Source organism: Onychomys torridus, chromosome 4 (genome assembly GCF_903995425.1).
Source record: "Onychomys torridus chromosome 4, mOncTor1.1, whole genome shotgun sequence".
Lineage (NCBI taxonomy): Eukaryota > Metazoa > Chordata > Mammalia > Rodentia > Cricetidae > Onychomys > Onychomys torridus.
Window position 1 is genome coordinate 118401260 of NC_050446.1, and position 27599 is coordinate 118428858.

General features: G+C 50.2%; 1 protein-coding gene across 9 annotated transcripts in view; it reads right to left on the minus strand.

The window, feature by feature from the left end:
- The window catches only part of Tox2 (TOX high mobility group box family member 2), a 135724-nt gene extending 108711 nt beyond the window's left edge, over positions 1–27013 (minus strand). For 2 of the 9 annotated variants that reach the window (XM_036183768.1, XM_036183765.1), the window contains exon 1: positions 26826–27013. In XM_036183768.1, coding sequence (XP_036039661.1) covers positions 26826–26924 — 99 coding nt within the window. In that variant the 5' untranslated portion in view covers positions 26925–27013. Of the gene's footprint in view, positions 1–3620; positions 3766–3894; positions 4072–25577; positions 25729–26825 lie in introns of those variants that run through there. The other 7 variants (XM_036183772.1, XM_036183771.1, XM_036183773.1 and 4 more) reach the window with 7 other exon arrangements.
- Positions 27014–27599: the final 586 nt, after the last annotated feature.

Here is a 27599-nt window from a genome sequence, read left to right on the forward strand (position 1 = left end):
GAGGCAGCTGGCATCCGCCTGGCCTGCGGCTTCCTCTGTGGCTTCCGCATCACAGGGTACCCTGGTGGCTGCTATTTTTGCCCCTGTTTAGGGTCCTTTGGCACATGCTTCTGTGTGGGACACTGAGGGCTAATGTGCCTGACCCCTCTTCAAGTTTTCTCTGCTTGGAGCAAATGGAAAGGGTCATTGGGATGTTCCAAGTGTCCTAGGGGAATAATTAGGCCCAGCAAGCAGAAGAGACATGACATCTTATTGATCCTCATGACACTGTAAGCTCAGAGAGGTGAGGCCACACAGCCACATCAACCACAGACTAGTGATTTTCAAGGGGTCTGTCTATGGGGCCTGACTTACTATTGCAGGGCATTCTTTGCATGCCCTGCCTATGTGAGTGCATCCTAAGCAGAAACGTACAGCAGGTAGGAAAATAAATGTGCATTAGCCATGGATGAGGTCCTCCAGAGCCCCACAGTGATCCTTGGGGAACTACAACTTGCACAGAGGGACAATCAGAGAAGGCTTTGGCAAAGCCTTGATGTCCTGGTCAGCTCTGCAGATTAGCGGGAGTTGGAGGTCTAAAGGAAACCTACCACGGACACAGGAGCCTGAAGATTTAAGAAGTAGGAGGCAGAGCAGCCTGGCTGGGGAAGGAGGATAGGGACCGTCAGACAGGATCCTGGAGGAGGCAGAAACCCATGAGTGTGGAAGCGGATGAGGCCCAGGCAGGCAGGTGAGGTTTTGAGGTAGACACCGTGGTGTGGAGGGGCAGCTGGCAGCTGCCAAGAGTCCATGGGAGGGACGGACACATTAAGCAGTTCACTGAGCTGGCTGCAGGGAGGGCAGATTCTAATGGGAAAGTACAGGACAGGAGGCTCCTGAAGTCACCCAGGCAGCAGATGATGGAGCTTTGAAGGGACAGCCAGCAACATGGACATGTGGGCTACAGCAGGGTAGAAAATGGGTCATGCTGTGTCCAGGTCTGTGCCCAAGTTTCCAGCGGGCAGTGATAGTCACTACGATGGGTGAGATGGAGGGCATAGTAGGGGTGAATCAAGAGAGGGCTGCCCCTAGCCTTGTCTCCTCCAGGATGAGCCCTATAGGGTGTTGGCTCACAGTCCATGCTCATACCCTTCATGAGCGGCCTCAGGGGCTCCTCAGAGGTAAGGGAGTGGCATGGATCTCCTAGCTAGAAAATATGGTGGCCTCCCTAGAAAATGCCTCCCAGTGCCCAAGAGAGGCAGGAATCCATCCACCTGTGATTTTTTTTTTTTTTCAGGCCCCTGTGGGGTCACAGAGGCAGCCACAGCTGGGCCTGAGCTGCCTCCTCCAATGGTACCCCACCTCAGTACCTGATCTCAGTAATGATAGGTTGGTCCCTAAAGAAGGCAGCTGAGAAGGGCACTGGGGACCCTATGGGTCTCAGACAGGAAGTTAATCTCTAGTAGCAAGCCCACCCGAACAATACCCTCACACCAGTGACTGCCAGTGTGGCAAACAGGAGCAGTTGGTGGGAGCTGCTGGGATTATTTCTCTGAGGAGCTCACCTGGGGATGACATAAAGGCTAGAATCCATGCTCCGGCCACCTTCCTTCTTCATATAAGAGGGAGCCAGCCTCAATGCCAGTCTGCAACGGACATTGAGCCCTGTGCAAAGCTCCCTGGGTCCCTTCCCTAGGAAGTGGTGGCATTTCTATTCATAAAGCACCACACTAGGCTCTGCATCTCTTGTCCCTTGTCATCCTCTTAACCTGGCATTCTGTAGGATCAGAGAGGCAAAGTGACCTGCCTGAGGTCACACAGTGATCCCATGGAAAGGAGACCTGTTCCAAGCCAGGTCCTAGATCTATGCTCAGTTTCTGTTCCTGACAGGAAGTCTGCATGGACTGAACACTCTTGCTTCCTATGCCATTTTCTATATCCAGCCCAGACTCCCAACACACAGGTGACAACCAGCAGCTGGTGACTTGGTTGCCTGTCCCTATAAGATCCCAACATTAGGTTGCCTACCAGTCTTCAGAAAGCTGTGTAAGAAGAGTTCAGCGAAGGGCCAATGCTGGTTCCAGGGGGCAACAAGTCTCATAGTGCCCTCCCTTCCCCATAGGGGAAGCTATGGGGATGACCAGAGCAATTTCTCTCAGCCAGCCCCACACAGAACACAATAGACACTCTAGACACACAAAGAGACTCTCTGGTCATATGTACATGCACCAGAGCACGTGCCTGACCAGGCACCCTGGCCTCTTCCCCAGCTGAGTCATCCTGGACCATCCATCCCTCCAACATGGATGGAGGCCCTTATAGCTGCTGGGCCAAGTATGAGCAATGTGTGCATGGCTATCTGCAGCACACATATATGGACATACCATCACAGGGAAAATGCCAATGCCCATTTTGCAGGTGTGGACACTGAGACTCAGGCTGCTTGAGGAGCCCATGCCATGTCACAGACTACTTAAGTTGGAGCTAGGATTTGAATGTGGTCACTAACCCAGGCCCCATTGCTTGGCAGACACCCATGGCTATTCCTGCCCTGGCCAGCTGGCTGTGCAACCTTCCCCAGGCAGTGCCGGGCCCAGTGTCTCAGAAAATTCTTGGTGACTCTATGGGGATTAGGAAGGATGCTCTCAGGAGGCATGAGGGATGCCGATTCCTGGTCTCTCTATGCTCCCCTAATGTTCCACATGAGGGGACATGGGCCTGAGCTGTCACCTTCCATTTCTAGGATGCACATGCATGAAACCAGATCCCCAACAATGACCGTGGAAATGAGAGTGCCAGAAGGATCAGGCCTATGATCTAGGTATAGCACTGTTAATAGCAATGAGCACCCCCCCCCCCCCCCCACAGCCTCCTCCCTAGGGGCTGCTGGGAAATGCCACTGATAGGAGCCTCTTTCACCTGCTACATTGTGCATTCACCCTGGGGGCCGTGATGGATCCCTTTCCTCATCACCGCTTCTCTTCTCCGAAAGGGAGGCCATGGAGATCCCAGGGGCTGGTTTCCTAGACCCTTTCTTGACAAGAGGAAAGGTGGCCTTTACTAAATGAGGGGAGAATTTTGATTGTGTCTCCATCTCCAAAATCTGATTCCTGGTACCATGTTTAGCTGCACCACATCCCTTTCTCAGAAAATCCCCTCCTACCTCCCAGCGCAGTGTCTTCTAGGTCCTTACATGGCACGGGGACGTCACCACCACTCTCACTGTTTCTTGTCCAAGTCAGCAAGACCCCTTCCCAATCCAGTCCCCCCCCAACCCCAACAAACACCTACATCTGGCTAGGCCGGCTATATGTGAGCTGAACGCAAGATGAATAAATACATAAATATATGTATGAATGCATGAAGGAATACATGAAGGAGCGAATGCTCCCTGAGTGTCCTGGGCATCAAGACTCATGGCTAATCCTATTCAGCAGAGCCAATGCCAGCTGCCCGCAGAATTTCTTATCAGAGAGGAAGAGTCATCGCCAGGCCCCTGGACCCTGCACAGCAACTCACTGCAGAACGTGGCAGGCACCAGTTCCTGCCTGGCCCCACCCAGGATCCAGCATCACCCATCTTGACCCTACAGAGCCTGCCTGAGCACCTCTACCCCTGAAGCAGCGGACAGCGCTGCTTACCTTCTGCAGAGACACGCACCTGCAATGCACCAGGGTCTTGAGAGAAGGAGCCTGAGCCTCATTCCACAGAAGCCCAGGCAGCGAGAGAACGCGCCCGTGACAGCCTCTGCGAGATGCTGCTGCATAATCAGCAGAGAAAGAGAAAAAAAAATGCCAGAAATAGCAGCTTTATAAGCCCTCCCGACGACTCTTGGTCCTCTATTGGCTGGAGGCCCGGCACCCCCGCCCCCCATCCCGGTCCTACAAGGTGAAACGGAAAAACCTGTTATTTAACCTCTTTGATCCAGATCCATCTTCTATCCCAATTTGGGCCCACATGTTTGGAGCACCACGCCAGGGCTCCGGGAGCAGAAGAGCAGGCAGCCCTGGCTTCAGAGGCGTGCTGCTTGGGAGAAGTCGCTGCACCGGAAGGCCCTTCAGAAGGCAAATTGGCAGCACCTGTCAAGGTGCAAAATCTGCACACCTTTCATTCAGCAATTAGACTCCTGAGCATCCACGCTGTGGCAATACCTGCATCCCACACACAGGCATGCCGGAGGATGCTCATTACGCAAACCTGAGACAGGATGAACGTCTGAAGCCAGAGCTGGTTGAATACACGAGACACATCCTTCTATGGACTAGGGTGAACGGGCTTGTCTGCGGGTGCCAATTTGGAACTGGTTGAGAGAGAAAGTGAAGGGCATGGTCCTGTTTTTATAAAAAATACGAACTCTGTATGGGCAGGTGTGTGTGCACATGTGTGTTTGCGGGTGTGTGCATGTTTATGTGTGTGGCATGTGTACATGTGTGCATGCACTCGTCAGGGTGGAGGAACTTGCACTTGAATTGACATTTGTCAGAGTACAGGCTGTTAGCTGTGGTTACCCGCAGAGCAGGAGGAAAGGACTCAGATGCTGCTTCTGTCTTTTTTTTTTTCTTTTGCACAGGCAATTGTTACATATGTAACAAAATACAAACATGGAAATCTCCCTGGTTAATCATCCTTGCTGAAGTGAGGCCAAGGGGCCAGTGTTACCCATTACACCGAAATGAGGCTTGGATGGGGGTAGGCCCTCTGGACTGCCTCCTAATCTCATTAGCTTTCATGTAAACACAGCTCAATTAGGGCTCCATGAAGAATATGGACTCTAGAAGGGAGCTGGGTTTGAATTCTAGCTCTGCTGCCTGGGACAGCCGACTTCCCTGGGCCTCAGTTTCTCTACCTATAGAATGGGGGAGAGTGGTATTTACTAGGTGCCATGAAGTGTGCTTGGTGCTGTTAACACCGGTGGGCTGTTTGGGGGGCACAGCAGTTCAGCAGCAACAGTGCTGTCAGAGCTATGTTCCCAGGCCCGAGAAAGAAGAGCAATGGGGATCCACGACACTGGTAACAACCATCAGCTAAGTGACAGACAAGGGCCAGGGCACAGCAGAGCCAGGTGATACAGGGGCCAGCGTCCAGAGTGAGCAGGAGGGAGCTGCAGGGAGAAGGGATGAGCAGGGTCCAGCTTCTGTGACTTTGCACCTCTCTCCTGCTGTTCCCTTGGCCACAATGCTCTTCCCCAGCCCTGCCCACCCTTCCAAATCCACTCCGAGAACCTCCTTCCTGAGGGAGCCGCTCTGCTCTCTCCAGCACGGAGCTGCACTCCCATAGCACGCTTCCTTAATTCTGGCAGTTACATTTCTGTATTTACTGACTGTCTTCCCCCACGTGACTCTGATCTCCAAGCTGCTTGGGACTATCTGTCTTAGTCACCTGTAGGTCCGGCTCCTAGACAAGGCCTGATACCTAGCAAGCACTCAAAACCGAGAACACACAACCATCCCTCTAAGGTCAAAGCCAAGCACATGGGGCCCATCTGAAGGAAAAGGAGGTGAGAAATTTGTACTACGATATAAAGACCAATAAAAATTGCATAGATGCACTGAGCGTGTTAAAGCATATTAAGGCTTAACGGTACAAGAAACTATTTGTTGGGGCTGGAGAGATGGCTCAGTGGTTAAGAGCACTGGCTGCTCTTCCAGAGGACCCAGGTTCTAGTCCCAGCACCTCCACAGTGGCTCACAATCATCTTTAACTCTAGTTCCAGGCAATTTGGTGCCCTCTTCTGGCCTCCATGGGCACTGCACATGCATGGTGCAGACGTACACACAGCCAAAACACCCATACATATGAAAAATAAAAAAGAAGCCATCCACAAATATTTACATAAACTTGAGGTGGTGAAGAACTGTCCAGGCCCAAGTTCATGTGAATTAGGATAGTCATTGTATCATTATTTATAATAAGATGGAAATGATCGCGTAGTCCTCAGATACAGGATGAGTTTTTTAAAGCATGGCTTTCCGTTCAGTAAAATGTTATGCAGTCAGGAAAAAATAAACAGCATTTGTTGAAGTGGAAAGGAGCACATGTTTCTTACCAAATAGCAGTGAACTTGCTCTTCAGCAGCCAGGCTCTGCTAAGTGTGATGTGTAACTGTCACAGTGAAAGGGTGAGGGTAAAAGTCAGCCATCATTCTTCAGCAGTCATCACTGGGCCACTCAATACCTCTTCTGCTCTCTCTGTCCACCCACCGTGCTGTGGAGATCAGCATTCCCAGGCTGAGGCAGAAAGTGAACAGGATCCTGTCTCCACCCTCCAAGGCATTCTTGCTCACACATGTAGGTACAAAATCTCGACTCCTCAAACTAAGGCCTTGGGGTAATCCAGGGAATGAGGGCTTCAGCTGTCATTCAAGATGGGATACAGGGCTCTGGAGACAGCTTAGCTGGTGACGAGTGTGCTAAGAAAGCATGAGTATGTGAATTCAATCCCTAGAAACTGCCTGGCACAACTGGGTGCAGGCCTACATGGTAAAAAGTTCCATCCCCCTCACTGGAGAAGCAGAGACAAGCAGATCCCTGGGGCTCATCGGCCAATTAGATTAGTCTAATCAGTGAGCTTCAGGCTAATGAGAGATCCTGTCTAAAAAAAAAAAAAAAGTGGATAGCACCTGGGAACAACACTCAAGTTGTCCTCTAAGTACACATGCACATACATGCATGCACACTCGGAGGGATTTGAACAAGGAGCAGAGTCGGGGTACACAGGCTTGACTTACAGAAATACATCTTGCTAAGTCCACAGTAAACTGAAAATATCCTAAATCAAAACCCTACTGCAGATGCCACAGCTTAGCCCAGGCTGCCTTCAACAGTTCAGTACACTTCCAGGCACTAGGGTCGAGTATCTCAGGTGACAGATTGGCTGCTGGGCTGAAAGTAGTCATTAGGATGGGTCCCCAGCCTCTCAGCACATACTGCTTTTACATCACTTGCTCTGTTTTGTTTTGGTTTAGGTATTGGTTTGTATTGAGACAGAGCCTCACTTTGTAGCCCAGGCTGGCCTCAAACTCACAATTCTCCTACCTGCTTCCCTTATAGACAGGGGCCACCAAACCTGGTTGCTTTTGCAGGATTGTAAACAAAAGAAATCTTAGGTCTAACTGCCCGGGACAATATGGTTAAAGAAAGTGGATGTATTTGAAGAGGCTGAGGTGAGTTGGCCTGGGATAATTCCGGGAAGTTCTTGCTACACTCTTCTCCCAGTCTTAAAATTCCCTCCTGACACTCCATCTGCAGGGAATGGCATCATTCTGCAGGGCTGAGGCCATGATGAGGTCTCTGGACTGGGTTCTACCACGCTTGCTGGGAGGCAGGATTCTGGGTACAGTTCCACACAGTGCAAAGATGATAGTGAGCTTCCCAGCCATGATTTACACACCTCGAATGTGCCAGCAACAGGGCCGGACATGGTTGGGGAGGGTATCCTCCTACCACAGCAGGCTGGATGCTGAGGCTTCCCTGACAAGGTGCACTTTGTCAGTGTGGGTCAACTCCATTCCAGGTCCATTGCTCTCATAGCATTGAAAACATGGCCAAGGCACCCAGGGCTGGCTAGAGGAGCAGCTGGCATGGAACCAGGAGGTGCCTCACACCTGCAGGCCCCAAGCGTTTTTGTTTTAGACACTTGGTTTTCAGATTACTAGGCTGCTGCATGGTAATGGTTCAAAACAGAGTCACAGAGAGAGATGACTCAGCTTCCTGTGGAGGGGCTGTGGCCTGCTGGGAAGACATTTCCATATCTGCCTTCCTCTCTAGAACCCTAGCGACATCTTACAATGTGTAAGTGTGTGGGGGAGTGTGGTGGTGGTGGTGGGGTTCATTTCCACAGTAAGGGGAGGGGACCATGGCCTGGTGCGGGGGCCAGTTCTCCTGGGTTCGAATTTTTGGCCCTACACTTCCTTGTTCAGAAACCTCTCTGAGCCTTCATTCCCTAATGTGAAGACAGGAATAATCACCCCTTCCTGGGGTTAGTGTGCAGGTATTACCCATGGGAAGAGTCTGGTCTGGTGCCTGGTACAAAATAGGTGGTTTGTAAATACCACTTAAGAATGACAGCCCCCACGAGGCTCACCCTGACACCTGCACCGCGCAAGTCTCTGTCTTGTACAGGTGAGGAAGATGAGGCCCATCACAGATTTGAATTTCTGTCTCCCCTTTCACAAGGATCCAGCATGCAGCCAGGCCACTCTGCAGAGATTTCCCATGACCCACTATGAGCATACCTGGGCCCTGCACTGTTTTCATCTACAGAAATCGGGACATGATGAGACAATCCACAAAAACTTCAGGAAAGGCACTGGGGAGATGGCTCAGTCACTAAACTGTTTACTTTGCAAACATGAGGACCTGAGTTAGACTGGGATTCCCCAGAACACACACACACACACACACACACACACACACACACACAGAGAGAGAGAGAGACAGAGACAGAGACAGAGACAGAGACAGAGACAGACAGAGACAAAGAGACAGAGCTTCAGAAAAGAAATCCCATAGAAGAGTAAGGAACCTTCAACCATGTCTCATGGCTTTTTCCTCTGATCAGGAATCCAGAATGGAGCTCTCCCTGGATCATGTCCCATGGAGAGACTCAGGAAAGCCCCTTGAAGGTTTAAAGAAAACACCAGGGCTGAGGAAGCAGAGGCAGGAGAAGGGACAGTTCAGGCAAGAGACTACAGCGGCCCTGAGCATCAACACTGGAACTAATTGAGAAGGAACGCACCAGAGCAGGTGTGTCCACAGTACCTCAGGCTGCCCAAACCTGGCCCCGCCCCTGTCCCTTGCCACACGAAGCCTCCTCTGCTGACGGTGCACCCTTAATAGTAACGAACTAATTTTAAACCCTGTGATTACTAAGGCTGATTTCCATGGAACCTTCTTTTCAGAGCACTGAGAACCTCGCAGGAACGGTAATTGCCAAGTTCAATTTTAGCTCTGTCACACCCAACTGTCGTGCTAAGGCGGCTGCTACGTCGCCAGGTAAGCTGGTAATGAAGTCAGCTTCGAGCGTCTAATTTCACAATATTGTGATGTCTCTGTCAGCACCTGTAAGAGCTGAGAAGCTGTGAGCTTCCATTGAACAGAGTACACGTGGGGGAAGTGACTGAAACCCCTTTGAGCTTCTGGGGCTCTGTCTAGAGCCCAGGCCCACAGGGATACTGTGGCTGCTGAGTCCTGGATGACTCTCCTCCAAAGCCTATACCTCAGGTGCACCACACACTGCAGGCACTCACCATCACCCTTTGTTGGCCCCCTCATCCTTGTCCTATATCTGGTCCTCCTCATGCTGGTGTGCATCCTCAAAAGACCCTCTTGATTTACGGCCAATCAGTTCTCTTGCAAAGGAAATAACGAAAGGGACTCAACACCCACTGTTCCCATTTAAAAGCATGGACGAGGCCCACTTGTCTTCAAGGCCAGAGCCTATCATTTCTCCAGATGGAACTCTAACCACACTCAGCCTCACTGCCCTGCAACTCAGTTCCAGGGCGCCAGCCCCTTGCAGCCCTGGCTTGTACTGTCCAGGTAAACAGGTTCTCCAGCCTCGTTTCCTATTGGTTCAACTGATCCTTTACATGGACGAAAAGCTCTGCATATCTGAGCAAAACCCATTAGTAGAGGGGCTTGGGAAATAGCAAAGGTCAGTGAATGTCAAGTGTGTGCAGCCATGAAAACCTGAGTTCAAACCTAAGCACCCACACAAAAAGCTGAGCACATGGTGGTGCATACCTGTAATCTCAGCACTAGTGATGTGGACACTGGCCAATCCAGAGCAGATCCAGAGCACAGGAGGACCAAGCCAAAGTATGGCTCAAACTGAGGCCACACCCCTTCTCCTGAGAGCTCTCCTCATCAGTGGCATCTCCCAGAGCTCCTGGGTTGGACTCTGATTCCAGGAATTACAACATTTCACACACACACACACCTCCAGCAGCCTCCAGACCAGCAGTTCTCAACCGGTGGGTTGAGATCCCTTTGAAGTCACATATCAGATATCTTGCACATCAGACGTGTATATTACAATTCATAACAGCAGCAAAATTAGAGTTATGAAGTAGCAATGGAAGTCATCTTATCGTTGGGGTCACCACAACATGAGGAACTGTGTTAAAGGGTTGAAGGGTCAGTGAGCTTGAGACCAGCTGCTCCAGACCTTAGCAATGCAGAGTCCTAGGCTGCCCCACCCCACCTGCTGCCTCAGAACCTGCATTTTAATAGGCTCTCCACCGTGGGGCTCATCACCATCATCCCACTGTAGGGAACCGTGAGCTGATGTAAGATCAGCCTGCTGTGTGATGTTCAGGGTTCCTCTTACCCTGTGTGGATGCAAATCCCACCACTACCCAGATGAAAGTTTCACGTCTTTCCTGTACACCTTCCTCACTCCCCAAAACTCTGCCTCTTTTCAGCCATAGAGGAACTAGCCCAGCTAGTGCTGGTGTCTTCTAAAATTCAATGCATAATCCTTGAGGCACAGTCCCACCAAAGTCCCATTTGAGGACACCAAGCACCCTGGCTCTCAGGAAACCCACAGTGCTGTGGAGACCGGATGTTTGCATTAGTCAATTAAAGCCTTTTGAAGAGACCAGGCCCACAGGAGTCTGCTCCAAGGGAAGAGGTCCTCATCTTGGCTTGAAATGAAAATGGGGGAAAGGGAAAGTAACCCCTCTTTGGAGACCCCAATCCAACCCACCAGGGGTTGATCCCCCTCCGAGGGGTACCCGTGACCTTTGCAAACTAAATGCAATACCAGACTCCTATGTGCGGAACAGACCCCAGGGCCGGCCTAGAGGTTGCAGTAATCCAGCTGTGTGTTTGGACAGGAGCCACCTTGCAAAGCTCCGTCAACTCTGCCTGTCGCCTGAGGAGGGAAGCACTCACCTTTGCTAATCACCCTAATTCATTTTTTATTACCGATTTTCCCTGCTTCTATTTGCCCTCTGATTGAGGATATTACCCCAGGCATTAAAAAAAAAAAAAAAAAAAAAAAAAAAAAACAGATCAGACCACAATGGCAAACCTAGCTCTTTCACTGAAATCTGTATAATTCCACACCACAAAGACCTGGGGTCTGCATGTTAGGCAGACCAGGCAGGAGGTGTCTGCACAATTGAAGGTTTGTCAGAAGATAATGAGCTGTGTGCAGAGGGCACAATAAAATGGGCACTTTCCTCTGCTGCTGGTGAATATAGTCAACCCTTTTGGAAATAGCATGCCAGGGGCTGGGGAGATGGCTCCATATATATAAATGCTTGCTGAGCAAGCCAAAAGACCTGAGTTTGAGTCCCCAGAATCTATGTAAAGGTGGGCACAGTAGTGTGTGTCTGCAACTCCTGTGCTCCTAGGGTGTGAGAGGGAAGACAGATAAGAGAATCCCTAGAAGTCTGTGGGCCAGCAGTAGCAAGCAACACAAAGATCCAGTATCAAACAAAGTGGAAGGTGAGGACAGACAATCCACATGCCCACACACGTGCATACATGGCATACACACAGAAAAATAACATGCTAACAAAAATCAGGAGCTGTAAATATGCCACACACTCTTCTATTTTTTTTTTAAAGACAGTCTCATGTAGCCCAGGCTGGCATCAAACTCACTGTTTAGCCTAGGATAACCATGAACTTTTGACCCTCCTGCTTCCACACCCCAAGTTCTGGGACTCAAAGTATGCACCACCTCAGCTGGTTTATATGGTGCTGGGCATGGAGTCTAAGACTTTATAGTGCTAGACATTCTATCAACTGACACAGACAGCTCCTTCAGAGTCCTCTATGAAGCTGTTACTCAAGAGGGGTGGGAAGGGAGGGACAGAGTCCACTGATAGATACAGTGACACGGTAAATGACACACTGTTTCCAGAGGGAAAAACAAGAACAGGACATCTCTGATAGACCAGGATGGGGCAGCACTGAATCCTAAAAAGGCAAAGGGCCAACATGAACAGTGTTCTGGAATCTTCAGTGGGCTAGGATTTTAGGTAGAAAATATCATGTTCATGATTCACAGTTTAATAAAGAGGGGGGACCATCTTTTCAGGACAGAGACCACCCACAAGTATTGCTTGCTCACCAGAAATGTTTCCACACCAGAGAGAAATATCCTTATCTCTGAAGGCCAGGCTGACTATGCCCCAGATTCTCCAGTCCAAGCAACAAGGAGGGGTTTGTCCCTCCTGGCAAAGCCAAGGTCACCTTGACAGGGAGATGGGTCTGGGTCTGATGGTCCTTGCCTTAGAGGCCAAGCATAAATTCAAAGCCAGAGGCCAAGGATTTCCACCTTAAACCCAAGGATTTCTACCTTAAATCCATCTGACTGGCATTCCTACTTTCCCCCTGGCTCAGCTGGAGATGTCCCTGGTGGGACACGGCCAGGAGATCAGTACTTGTCGTTGATACTTGTGAGTTCTAGGCATAGCTTCTCCTGGCAAGGAGGTAAGGAAGGCCCAGAGAGGGTGAAACACAGCCTGGATGCATTATAGGGATAGTTCTAGAAAACATCTGCCTCGTTCCCTCCTTTCTTCCTTCCACAGCATATCACTGAGCACTTATTAAGTAGCAAACAACAGTGCAGGTGCTAGATGTTTCTGTACACACGAGCCAAATCACTGGTCCTTACAATTTACTCTCCGGAGGGAAACAGTCAAGCAAAGGAAAGTACTAGAGGCCAGGATGGAGAAGAGGGTGACCATGTCAGGAACCAGAGTACAATAAGAGGCTAGAGCTGAGATTGAAGGGTGGGGACAATGCCAATCTCCATAAGAGGATGCAGGTTGGAACATGCCAGGCGAGGTCAGCAGGCACAGTGGTGTAGAACAGCCAGGCACTCAGCAGGGATGAAAAGAAGGCAATAGCAGAGCTGACTGTGTCCCCAGAACGGAGCCTGGAGCCTGGGCCTCAATGCAAAGTAGCTGGGAGTGAGGTTTGAAAAGCAGGTCGTGTCTAGACCCTGTGAGGATGCTGCACAGGGAGGTTTAAACAGAGCTCTAAGAGGACACACTTTGGGGTTGTGTGGCTCTGAGCCCTAACTCATTTCTGCACACAGAATAGATGGATCTGATTCTGCAGAGGAAAGATTTCCACAAAGGCTCCATAGCCTTCCCAGCATGCAACACTCAGTCACTAGACAGAAAATGTCTCTAAACTGCTTTGAGAGCTGAAGGTCCTGGGCTGGAAAGCAGGAGGCAGCCAGAAAAACAGGAGATGAGCGATGGGGTGAATGGGTAGAAGACAAAGCAGGGTGCCAGAGAGAAAACTGTAGTTAGAGTTTTTTTGTCTGGCCCAGTCAGGACAAATCTCTCTTACCCGTCAGTCCCACAGTCGGTCAGACCCAACTAAGAAAACATATAGAGACTTATATTGTTTACAAACTGTATGGCCATGACAGGCTGCTTGTTATCTACCTTTTTTATCTTAAATTAACCCATTTCTGTTAGTCTATACTTTGCCACATGGCTTGTGGCTTACCAATGTCTTTACATGTTGCTTTTCATGGCGGCGGCTGGCGGTGTCTCCCTTTTTAGTTGGGTCTGACTGACTGTGGGACTGACGGGTAAGAGAGATTTGTCCTGACTGGGCCAGACAAAAAAACTCTAACTACAGAAAACCATCCTAGAGACACCTGGACCCGTACAATGGTGGCTTATTGTTAACATCAAGGCAGGCAGACCTCTGTGAGTTCAAGACCAGCTTGGTCTACATAGTGAGTTCCAGGACAGCCACCCTGATCCTGGAAGACAGGACCCAGGGCCTTTCACCACTGTCTAAGTCTCCATCTGAAAGGGCAGAAAGTGACTTCCAGAAGTGTGACGACAATGCTGAGACTATTATTCGGTTCTTACCTTGTTTAAAATCAGTCTAGCACTTGGGCATCTGCAGCGAGATTTGGAAAGGGAACTCGAGTTAACGCTGCCAGGTGCTTAAACACGAGTTCTTACCTTATTGAATTCATAAACAGACAAACACGGCTACTTCCATTTTGGAGATGGGGAAACTGAGGCCTGGAAATAATGAATAGCTTTCCAAATGCTCCCCCCCACCCCCGCCATGGCCTATATCCATCACCTCTGTGCCTTCACAGCCTTTACATCTGCTTCCTTCTACCTGGAGTGACCACCCAGGCTCTGGTCACTTGCAGGAGTAGGCACACATCCTCTTGTCTGAGAAGCTGATCTGTCTATGGCCTGGCCTGGTGATCGCATGGTATCCTGAGTTATCATACCTAGTGTATTATAACTTAGCATGCACATTTGAAATCACTCTTGTCATATATCCAATAAGACAGAAGCTCCTACAGGGTAGGGGCCACAAGTGACTCATCCGTCTGTACCTGCACCTGCCACAAAGCCGTGGACACAGTGGACTGGATGCGGTGTTTGGACGGTGGAGTGAATGGATGAGGAAAAAGTAAGAAGTGCACAGCTCTTACCAAGTGTGCCATCCAGGCATGACTCCAGGAGAGTATGATAAAGCATATTTCTTGATCAATGTATGTACACAAATATGTGAATATGTGCGTGGTATGTGTTCATGTGTATGTGCTGTTCATGTATGTATGCTGGGTTCTCATGAGTGTGGTATATTTGTGCATATGCTTGTTCATGTGTATGTGTTATTCATGTGTGTGTGGTATGTTCATGGGTATGTGTTTTGTGCATGTATGTATGTCTTACAGAGCTCAACCAGAAAATGTGCAGCACATCCTGAGGACTTTCATTTATCCCTCCAAAGGAGACTGAGGTTCAGTGGTTAAGCACCCGCCATGCATGTGGACCTGAGTTTGATCCCCAGCACCATATAAAGAGCTGGGTGTGCCTGTAATCCCAGCACAGGGGAGCGGGAGACAGAGTGGGGGATCCCCAAGACTTTTTGGACAGCTTGTCTAGACCCAGGTTCAATGAGAGACCCTGTCTCAAAAGATAAGGTGGAGAACAATTGAGGAAGACACCCAATGCCATTCTCTGGCTTCCACACACCCATATGTATCTGTAAACTACATACATATGCATATATACATGCTCTTGAATGCACATGCTTACACACACACACACACACACACACACACACACACACACACCCCACCCTGGATGAATGAGACAGCAAATACAGTTTAAGATCAACCACTCCACCCCCTGCTGCAAGAAAATCCCATCCTGGGAACTGGGTGCAAACCTGCTGGGGGCAAAATGTTACTGGCACATGCTCAGTCAGTGTGCTCTACAGTAAAAAATGCCCCTGGCTGCTGACTAGCACCCAGTCAAGGAGAAACTACCTACAGATGACACACATCTAATAGAGTAGCCATAGTGTGGGACTTCCTGAGCACAGTGACATTTGTAGTGCTATGCCCCTTGTGGGGACCCTGACAGCTAAAGAGACGTGGCTGCTGTGGAGAGCAGGCTATGAGGGCAAGGTGGCTCTCAAACCACCTGCCACGATGCACTTGTCCCTGTTCTGCCCAGACTAAAATCCAGAGGAGAGGACAGCACAGAGAAGGTTTTCTGGTCCCACTATCTCTGGAACCCCAAAGGGACAGACAGCTACAAGAATGCCTCCCGCGGAGAGGAGCAAGCTGTGGCTCCCCTTACAAATGCCTCCAGGACACCAGTGCCAAGTGCCTCACCTGGGTTAGTCTTGTGAGTTAGGTCTGAATGTGTCATTGACTTCAAGAGGCTTCCTGGGGGAGCTCCAGTGAAAAGCAGGCTTCTCACATTCTCTATTGAAGATGTAAACTCCTGGACAGAGGTGATACTCGCTGCTCTCCCAAGGGGCATCTGACCTGAGCAGCCCCAAGCAGCAGGAATGAGCTAGAAAACAACTGCTCTGATCTCCCAGAGATCTGGACACCAACATGAGGTGAGAGTATAGTATTAGGAAAATGGGGTTCAGGAGGCTGAGAAGAAGGTTCAAGGTTACCCAGCATCTAAGTCCCAGTATACAAACCCAAGTACTTCATCAGACTCACAGTCACGTGTGATCTACCACCTGGCTTCACATTAAAAGTTAACTTAACTGTCAGGTGGGTACAGCAAACAGAGAAAGCGTGGGGGGTGGAGGGGGACTCCTGAAATCACCCATGGAGCTATCAGCAAATATTTGCAGAATAAACAAGCAAGCCCTGAAGCCCAGGGTCTACCTTCCTCTCAGGAAAGTCCAGGTCCATCCTCAACACAGCACGGTGCAACAATGAAATTTATGCATGAGATTGACCTGGGGTTAACTATGGAATCAGATTCATTTCCAACAAGGTTCTAAATCATTCTGAAAATGAGGCCCAACTTCGAGATAAGCACGCTTTAATTAGCTGTAATGTGGAAGCGACCTATTGGCAAATGAGGCCTGAAGTTGAGACCTAAGTAAGGCAGGAGGCCCATCTGGAGCTACTAGACCCCTAAAAGAGAAAGTTCTACAACAGGAAAAAAAAGCAGCACACAGGTCCCCCTGCATGTGTGCACACTGATGCATGCACATAGTGTGGCTGCACACACACTTGCATGCACATACACATACACACGAACAGGAACACACATGCATACACCTCTCAGGAGGGAGCTTCATGTGGAGGCCACCCACAGAGACAAGACCAAACCCCAGTTTCTCGACCACCTGTGGTACTTCAGCTATTTGGGTCAGTTCCCCGCCTACAAATGGTAATGTGTCGGTAAATGATTTGTGCTTATTTCTACCGAACTTTCCCCCACAGAAATACCACAAAATTTCAAAGAAAACTCACTCTGCAGGAACTAGGTGCTTCAGGCAGCTGGCAAACATACTTTTACCTTCTCCCCTTGCTTCTAAATCCCAACAGAATGACAAAAATAAAAAGCTACCTACCTCAGTCTATCATAGACACAGTAGAGATAACTATCTATACCTACTAATGCATATATATTCACAGTTCAGATACAGATCTGTATAGGGGAGAATGCAATTGGTCCATAAGAGCCCAGAGGGCAATCAGAAACTTTGAGATACCACTGGAAATAAAGAAGCTGAAGGACAGACTGACAACACAGCCTGGGAGCCCTAAGGAACGTGCACCCCAACCCACAGTCCCTGGAAAAGCTCTCTTAACCAAACCCTGTAAAGTCCCCAGAGAGTCAGCTGAGGCTGGAAACAGGGCAAATGAAGAGAACTATGCATTGCCCAAAGGCTTTGATCACTGACGTGGCCCCAACCTACAGCTGAAGAACAGCACTAGCTTACGTTTTTGCGTGAAGCTCAGATGGAAACAGCATACATGGTAGGAGTCACCACAGATGAAAATAACAGGCATGGTGGAAGGCACTGCTGGTCTAGAACATCATTTCCCTGCCACAGCACAAGTTGGACCCAATCATACACTGTGATGGAGGTTTTCCTGTGTATCCCTGGCCCCCACTTGGTAGATGGCAGAAGAACCCCCTCCCCACAAGCTATGACAAACTGCCCTGGTAGAGAAGCTTTGACCTGCAGACTCAAAGACATCATTGCAGGGCCTGGCAGGATGGCGGGGCTGTTTTCAGCCCAGTACTTCAGTCCCATGTTTCCTGTCGGTAAAGCCCGTATCTGCACAGTTGGCAGTCATTGTATTTACACAGACCCAAACCTACAGGGTGATTTATCACCTCAGCTTGGGAGAAGCAATAAAAACATATGGTCGGTAATTATTAACTTAATGAGTCATGGTAAATGGTAATTTTATATCTTAGAGAGAAGATGTTGTGTAACACAGGGTGATAAATTTTGATCAATTACCTTGATGCTTAAAACTTGCTACGGTGCAATTGGGATTTCTGATGCCTTCTGGAGTGAGCGGGAAGATCGTGGTTTTATGGTGCCTATTGCCGGGTTTCTCAGCTACACGATGGGTTTTTATAGTGTCTACTGTGTGCTTGGTGTTGAGAATTCAGCCCAATCCTTGATCCTCAGCCACTCAACAAGAAAGTTTGTGTTTACCAGATAGAAGGCTGTGGGTCTGCGATCTACTGACTCAAAATATAGACTAACAAGCACATATAAAATCACCAGGGGCAGTGACCGTGCTTGACCTTAGGGAAGATGTCACACAGCTGAGTCTTAAAAGGGAGGGGAGCTGTGGGAGGGGCACATACAGAGGTGGGAGGGTGTTCCAGGAGGAGGGAAAAGCACCTTGAGAGATCTGTCCACCATGGGAAACAAGGACACCTACAGGCTACAATTCTGCCTGTGTGGTTTGGAGTGGGGGTAGGTATAGAGGGACAGAGGCTTCACTTTCCCAAATTCACACTGGTCTCCAAGATGGCTTCTTGGTCTTCTGCTGAAGAGAAAGTTCAACAGCCTGTATGTGGCCCCACACGCTTGCCAGGAGCACTCTGTGTCTCAAACGCTGGCCTGGCTCAGTGGTGGGAGAGTACAGGTATCCAGGCCACCGGGCTCTATCTCAAATTTCTGAGATAGTAAACCTAAGAGGCAACCGGGCAGCTAGCAGTTTTGACAAGAGGGTGGCACCAATCTTGCTGGTCAGAGAACTAGACCACTCAGTTCTAACCTAGAGCCTTGAGAAGAGAACGTCTTTCTGGATATGGGGATGTCTCATAGGCCTGGGGTACATAGCTTGGACCTAGACAGTCAGGGAGCCTCCTCAATAGGTTCTGAGGGGGTTCCCTTCACCTTGGGTTTTACTTAGGTTTCATGAAAACATAATCCGAACTGGAGAGATACCCAGGGAGGGTTTATGTTGAGGGAAGATTGGGGACATCAAGGACACCCAGAAGGAGAGGGACACATACGTGGGCAGAGGAAGAAGTTGGTCAGAGATGGGAATGATGACAGCCATCCAGCTCTGGAGCTACAGCTGTCCCTACTGGAGAGTTGTTCCTGGTGAAGCAGCAAGTGAGCCCAGACCTGACACTTCAGCTCGGGGATGGGTGGCATCAGTGTCTGTTTCAAGGTGATACATCTTGGGGTTGAACACCTCATACCACAGCCCTTGTGCATCCAAAAAAAAAAAAAAAAAAAAGGCCTAGAGCAGCTAAACTGTGTGCCCAGGTCACCAGCCCAAGCCGATAAATGTTCTAAGCATCCCCTTGTTTTCCCGAACACCTAAAGAAGGGCATGAGTGCTTAGGAAAGCCAGACTCCTCCCTTCACAGGGCACAAGAGCTGACTCTTAATGTTTGAACTCTGGTGCTCTGTTCTAGTGCATGGAAATGAAAGCATGTCTTGCTGTAGTGAGTACTGTGATCTCCAACCCTCCGATGTTAGTTGCTGATTTGCCATTAGATAGAGAAGAGACTAGACCTCTGAATAACTTACCTGTGTTCCTGATGCTTGAGGCAATATGTTATCCCGGGTCTGCTGCATTCCACAGCCAACCCACACTGAACATCAGTCCTGGGACTCTAAGAAACCAAGGAAGCAAAGAGATAACCCAAAGAAATTACAGGCAGCCACATGCCAGAGCGTCTGTGAGAACCTGTGCAGTGTGCCCAGACCCGGGTGCTCCATCACTGCTGGCTGCTCTGCCCACTAGGCACTGCCCTCTGGGCTGGCTCAGGGACAGCTCTGGACCCCATCACTCAAAGACTCTTGGCCCCTGCCCTGCCCTAGATGCCAGGCACTCCCACAATCTTCAGATTTTGAGGCAAGCAGAGGCTGAGCTCCTCCAGCATAGTAACAACCGGGCAGCCCTGCATTCACGCGTTCACTCAGGCGGTGAGCAGAAGTCTTCTGAGCACTTATCTACCAGGCCCACTCTGGGAACACAAGAGTCCTCCCTTGACACAGGGACAACATCTCAAGACCCCTTCAAAAGGCCCAGTGGGAGTTGCTCACTAGCTGAGAAGCTGGTCTCTAGGACGGGGATGTTTTTACAGCCGCAAACCCTGCCTCTCCCAACTCGATGGTTCTGGTTTGAAACAGATTCAATCATTGTTTTCCACACCTGTTCCTGCCATTAGTGTCTTTGCCACTAGGTGAGGCAGCCGAGAGGCAGTGTTCAGGAGGCCCATGCTGAGTTCTCTCGACTCTCGGCCTCCAAGCTACAGGCTAAATTACCTCCTTTCTTTCCTTTTTCTCTTTCTTTCTTTCCTTTTTGTTTTTGTTTTTGTTTTTTTGAGACAGGGTTTCTCTGTGTAGTTTCTGGTGCTTGTCCTGGATCTGGCTCTGTAGACCAGGCTGGCCTCAAACTTACAGAGATCTGCCTGGCTCTGCCTTCTGAGTACTGGGATTAAAGGTGTGTGCCACCACTGCCCAGTGAGACAGTTTCTTTATGTAGCTGAGGCTAGCCTGAAACTCGTGATAAACTCTCTCTTATAAAGTCAGCCTGCTTCAGGTATTTGTTATAGCAATGCAAAGTAGGCTTATTCACTCTTCAAAAAGTAACACATACACACACACACACACACACACACACACACACACACACACACACACCCTCACACCCTGGTGGGCCTTTCATTTCATTGTATTTGCACACCACACTGTCGTGAAAGGGTGATGGTCACTTCTCCTTAGTGCACAGGGAAGCAGAAAGCCAGGGAAAGCTAATGACATGTTCAAAGTCTCTGAGGAGACTGGAGGGAGCAGTGGTGGGCCTGGGCGGCTGTTCCTCACATACAAAAGCGTGATCCTGGGAGGACCCTCTGGGCAGGAGGATGCAGGACTAGATGAAAGTAAAGAGCTTCCTGCAGAGATGCTGGCCTCCTGGCAGAGCCCCTTAATTCCAGCCACCCCAGGGCTCCTCCCACAGGACCAGCCCCTGCCCCCTGCAGAAGGAAATTGTGCAAATCTCACCCCCACAGATGCTGTAAAGTCCTCAGATACCCCAAATCCAGGATAGGCAGTAAGAGCTACCTCCACTTCATGGATTTTGTCAAACGTGGCCTCTGGTCATTCAGTAATCACGCTTTCCTCGTTCCCATCCTTACATGATGCTGTGCCCAGAATTGTGTGGGTGGAAAGCAAAATAACTCACCCACCACCACTTACTTACTGAGCCATTATAAGAAGGCACTGTGCCAAGTCCTGGGCATGGTTCCTGCCTTCCAGGAGCCCACACAAAACTACACAAACAACCAAGCCACCACTACATAAACTGTGGCCTTTAACATGTAACCAGCTATAGCATCACATGGGACCTCACTAGTTGTGCAAATTCCAAGGGTCCATTCCCCAGGACCAAATGAGTTGAAATCCCTGAAAGTGTGGCCCAGGAATCTGCTTTTAAAAACTTACCCATCAGAGGCTGGAGTCTGTCTCTGTGGTTAAGATCTAGCTGATCTTGCAGAGAGCCAGAATTCGCTTTCCACCACCCACACGCTCACAACTGCCTGCAACTCTGGCTCCAAATGATCCAACACCCTCTCTTGGCCTCCACAGGCATCTGTACACATGTGTGCATACACATGTCCAGTTGTACACATAAATAAAACTTTGAAAAAACTTACCAAGTGATTCTCATTATATACATACATTTTCAAAATTTCAAGAGTCTGTCATCAACCTCTCACCTTAAAATCACAAAACAGGGACTGAGCTGATAGCCCAGGTTTGGATCCCCAGAACCCAGTAAAAGTCAGGTGTGGAGGCACACGTTTATAATCCTGTGCTGTCGGGGTGAAGACCAGTAGACTCTACAAGACTCTAGCCAAAATGTTGAGTTCCAGGTTCAGTGAGACACTGGTCTTAAAAATATATAAGGGAAGATATCTGTTCTGGTTTATTTTCTGTTGCTATGGTAAACACCATGATCAAAAACAACTTGAGGAGGGAAGAGTTTATTTAGCTTACAGGTTGCAGTCCATCACTGAGGAAAGTCGAGGCAGGAATCTGGAGTCAGGAACTGACTTGCTCAGCTTGTTATACACAGCCCAGATTCACCTGCTCAGGGATGGCACCTTCCACAGTGGGCTGGGCCCTCCCAAGTCAACCAGCAATCAAAACAATGCCCAGTAGATATGCCCACTGGCCAATCCTGTAGACTCAGTTCCTCAACTGAGATTCCTTCTTCTCAGGTTAGGTTTGTGTAATGCTGATAACAACTAACTCTATGACAACACTCAGTGTCAACCTCTGCCTCCACCTCCTTGGCTCACCTTAACCCTCTTTCTTACCTCATATCCAGAGACCTATTGATCATACTACTTTATATTTTATCCATAGATAGATAGCTAAGCTTTGAGAGCAACAATTTGGGCTTGTTTTGTTCATTGTCATAGCACTGGTTACCTAGCAAAGTTCTAGCACAAAGCAGTGATCAATAAATATTTGTTGATTAAATGACAGATGATAGAACATGCCACATCCCATCTAATACTAGTCATTGGGAGAGGCTGGAGAAAGAGACAAGATTGCTGGCCACAGAGTGCTCCAAGAGAGTGGCACCCAGGTCGGCTTTTAGGGGGTATCAAACGGAGATAAAGGATGCTTGGAACAGAGAGGTTAAACTTTTTACTGGAATAGATGACAGGGGGTCGATAACACCATCAACTAATCAATACCTGGTTTGTGCCAACAACTGTCCTAGCCTGCATCCCTCACTCCTGTATCCTGAATCTCAGAAGTAGGCAATGTTCCAGAGGGTGGGGCTGGCGCATGACTGCTCTTCTCAAGGACCCAGGTTTGATTCCTAACACCCACAGGGTGACTCAGAACCATCTGTGACACCCGTTCCAAAGGGGATCTGAGGCCCTCTTCTGGCCTCCAGGGGCATTGCATGCTCATCCTACATATACATACATGTAGGCAAAATACCCATGCACATAAAACAAAAATAAATAAATCTTAAAGAAAAAACTTTAAAGAGGGTACTTAGGCTCCGTGATATTAAGTAATTTGCTCTCCCCACAAAGAGACTTGTAAAAGAACATTTGCCTCAGCTTTATTTACAATTTCCCCAGACTGAAAGTGAACCCAAATGTCCATCATCAGGTGAATGAAGTAATCAAGTGTGCTGTATTTACAGAAAGCAATACCACTCAACAACAAAGTGGAACACACACACACACACACACACACACACACACACACACACACACATACTGCAAAGAATCTGAAAGACAAGCTGAGCAAAAAAGAAGCCATACTCAGAATTCCTCTTTGCAAATGAAATTCTGGGGCTTACATGGAGTTAATAGTCCTGAATTAAACCGAAACAAACTGCGTGGACTAGAAATCAGGAAAGAAGCCATCCCTGGGACAGTGGGTGGGGTGCTGACTGGGAAGGGCACGAACGGAGCTTTCTAGGGTGATGGAAATATTATCTACCTAGACCAGATTAGTGGGTACCTGGGTGTTTATATCTGTCAATCTCATTTACAGTTTATTAAATTAAGTCAGACTCAGTAAAAACAAAGATTTAGAGAGCCCAGAGGTGGCAAAGTTGGTAAAGGCACCTGTTGCCATACCTAATAACTTAACTTTGACTGCTGGGACACGCACACAGTAGAAGGAGAGAGTCTCCTCTGACTCCCACACACATACATAAATACATATATTTTAAACTTTTTTAAGGAGCTAGAAATCATTTCCTCTAGTTCACAAAGCCACATATGGAGCTACAAAGCTAGGCTCACCCTGTCCCAGTGGCTAATTGGCACCAATCTGCCTAGCTGAGCTGGGAGCTCCCTGCCTGGTAATGCCTTCCAAAATCTGAATTAAAGGGATTCAAGTCTCTGTGAATGGAAATCACAGGTCCCTAGCCCCCAAACCATAATAGAGTCTCACACGGAGGCCAGACGACTGTCCTGCTGTGAATTAAGAAACTTAGATTCAACATCAATTGTGCCTTTCACCTGCTTAGTAACCCAAGGGTATACTTCTCCATGACTCGTTTTCTCCTATATGAAGCAAAGAGAAGATCAATAGATCCCTTCACGAGATCCCAGATCCTCCATGCCAGAGGCCAGGAGTCCCTGTGCTTACCAAGCACTGTCACTACATTTTTAAAAGTAACATGCTTCCTTTATATCTGGTAAGTGATTTTTCTAATATTACCATGATTAATAAATTACTCAAGTGTTTTGAAGCCAAAATAAAGCCACCAAGGCTTTTCATTATTGTGTGTTTTCTCAAACAAACAACAACAAAAAAAAAAACCACCAAAAGAACAGCTAGTGCTCATGACTTTAGATTTAAAGGGGCTAGGAATCTCTATGCAGAGGATTGCTAAGGGGACAGTCACCAAGGGGATGGTCACCAAGGGGACCGTCGCCAAGGGCCCTTCCAGGTCAACTGCCCCACGGTTGTCTGACATCGTTTGGGCAAATGCTTGAGAGACAAGCCTCTTGTCCTGGCCCCAACAACGGAGTCCCCAGTGTGTGGGCTGTGTCCTGGCTCTGCAACCCCTAACACCACCTCCTAACATGGACTCACCGCCCCAGTGTGGCTATTACCACACCTTAGATCTCAGTTTACTCTTCAACTCTGATAGTGAGCTGCTGTAAGGAAGCCTGAAGCTTGGACAATTTCTTTTCCACAGCCTTTCACCATCAGTTTCTGGAGTCTGAAAAAAATGGGATTCGTGGTCACATTGAACCACCACAGAAGGCCACAGCCCACTGAGGAATCTGCCAACAAGACTCTGGTTCAAGCTGAGCCAGGTGCTCCATCACCCCAGCATGAAGGTCCGAACAGCAGATCTCACATCTAAGCACATCAGCACACCTTCCTTTCAAGCATTCTGGTAGCTTGTCCCACGCCAAATGCTCAAAACTTCTCCAGCTATGGGTCAGGGTCCTAGAGCACAGATAAAAACCAAAATCTCCACTTTCCACTTCTGAGGCCTCCCCTGCGGGTTGCGACCTCAGAGGTTCTGGTGCTGAGTCAGAGCTTTCTAGAGCTTCCGAATTAAAAAAAAAAAAAAAAAAAAAAAAAAAAAAAAAAAAAAAAAAAAAAAAAAAAATACGCGGGGTGGGGGGAGGGGGTAGGATGGAGGGGGAGTCCTGCTTCCCAAAGACGGCAGTGGGAGACAGTCTGTCCCCACTTTGGTGGGGTTTGCAGATACCTCACCTCCAAAAGACCTCTTCCAGCTAATCTCTACCTCCGCCCCAGCCTGGGTACCGGGACTTTAAGACACAAATGCCTAGTCTCCACCACGGTCTCCAAACCAGAAGGTGAACCCTGCTTGCCCATTTGGTATTTTAAACGTAACAAAGCCAAGGGCAGATGACCCTCTGCCCATCCTTCAGTTCCTTGTAAAACTCCACTTGCTGTTTTTAATCTATTTTCCCACCACCACAGTGGAAGCGGCTCCAGAACCCGCCTTCTCTCTAAGGCACCATCCCCCCTCTCAGGCTTCCAACTTTGCGGATCAGCGCACAAAAGATAATCTGCTCTCCCCTCCGAGAGATGCGTGCCGCCCTCCTCCGCCCCGGGACGCCCCCGGCCTGCGCAGCCCGAGTCGCCCGGGCCAGGGTGAACTGCAGAGGGCTCTTGGCGGCAGCCGCTCCCTTAGGGCCTGAGGACGCACTTGCAGAGGCCCAGCCTGGGAGGCCCAGCGATCGCGCCGGACGCTCTGCTCCCTCAGTATCCCGGGAGCACCCCCGCAGCCAGGAGCTGGGCAGATAGCCTGTGGGGAAGGGGACAGACCCCAGAAGGACGCGGATCGTGCCATCCGACGCGCACTCACCACGCAGCACCGCAGAGCCCGCGCGTCTGCGCCCCGACCGCCCGGAGACCCACGCGCGCTGCTCAATCCGGGCTCCGAGTGACGAAAAGCCGCGCTCGGCTCCAACCTGACCCGGACCGACGCACAGACCTGGGGACGCACCGACCGACCGTCTGGCTTTCTAACTAAGTTTCAAAGTTCCCTTCGCTGCGAGGGAAGAGGACTCCGGCAGCTCGGCCCCTGCCCCTGCCCGATGGGCTCGAAGAGGAGCTGAGGTCCGACGCCTTAGGTCCCAGGATCCCCGCACAGCCTCCAGACGGCGCCGCGGTACGGGGACTTGGCTGGCGTTGGGGACAGAGATCTCGGAAAAATGGGGGGACTAGAGGTGCCTCCTTGCTGCAGCCCAAGCCTGAAGGGACGCTAGCTCCCCGATCGGAGAACGGACAGGTCTTGATTGGACGCCACCATCATAGAATCCGAGGCGCCGTGGGGAAATGACGGCCAATTAGTAAACGGCCCAATTAGTGCACTGCACCGACAAGTTAAAACCCCGACGCGCGAGTATGGACGACCGAGGGGTGGGGGCGGGGAGTGAAGGGTGCTGGAGCCTGTGACTGTCCCTGGGTGTGCCCGGCTATGACTGCGTGGTCGTCAGGGCGATTTGTAGCTGAGGCTTCTCGTCCAGGGGATGGATCTGTGTGACCGTGTGTACTCGTGGGTCATTGTGAGTGTGAGCTGGGACTGTCGGAGCTACTTCTTTGTGTGACTGTCCCCGGTTTGTCACTGGCTGTGACAGCGGATAGGAACATGTGCAGCAGCGTTGTGTGTGCGGATAGGTGAAGTGACTTGTGTGTGTGTGTTAGTGTAGCCGTGTACGTGGGCGAGAGGCTGAGTGTGGTTGACGACAGATGACTGGCACGGTGACTTACGTGGGACGGTGAAGGCTGTGTGTGGTGCCGCCTGGCTGGGTGACAGAGAGTCGCTGCGCGTCGGCTCGTGAATGAATGCGAAGTGTGGGTGAGTGTGTCACCGTGTCGTCGTGCGGGTGGCTGTCGGGCTGACTTCTGCCTGTGATCTACAACTCGGAGTGTGTGTGTGTGTGTGTGACCGCGAGGGTAGCGGTGTGAGCGGCACGTGCCCATCGACGGGGCTCTTGTGTGCGTGTCCCCCCGAGTGAGCCCCCCAAAGTGGCCGCGTCCGCAGCCGCGAGGTGACTCCTGCCCCACACTCGAGCCCGGGACACTCGGCCCCTGCCTCCTTGCCGCCTACCTTGCCGCAGTGGTAGTAGTCCAGGTGCGCCAGGCCGGCCGGCTCGGCCCCGGGCCGCGCACCTACCGCGGGCGCCGAGGGATACAGGCGGACGTCCATGGCGGGCGCGGCGGCGGCGGCGGCTCCCGCGGGCAGTGCCTGGGCGGGCGGCGGTGGGAGCACTAGGCGAGCCGGTGTGCAAGCGCGGGGGGCGGGCCGGGGGCGGCGCCCGGAGGGGAGCTACGCCCTCCCGCCACGCCCTCTCCCGCCCCGCCCGCGAGCGCTATTGTTCCGGCCTCGGGCGCCGCCGAGGGCAAGGGGGCCCTGGAACTCGCCTGGGTTGGGCAGTCCCCCGGGTCCCCGCCCAGCCCTCGACCCCTAATGTGACTTGCCGTTCCAAGTGGACCTTTCCTGTCCCGCCTTTTGTCACCAAGAGCGAGAGGAAAGAGAAAAGCCCCTAGGCCACACCTGTCCAGAAACCGGACATTGCCCGCCCTAAATTTTGGGGGCAGTGTCAGTTCCCCACCCGGCCGTAGGAAGTGGTGGTAGCAACACTCAGCTGGAGATGGATGCTGTCTTACCTGTGGAACTGGGCCCCCTTGGTTCACACGGATCTTAGAATAGTCTCCCCGCCCGCCCCCAACACACACACACACACACACACACACACACACACACACACACACCTCAAGCTGATCTGAGTTACTCAGAAAGAGACAGGGGACCAAAGTGCATAAATGTTAATTTTATATATGAGGGAAATCGAGGCAGGGACTTGCAGCATCAGTAATGGAG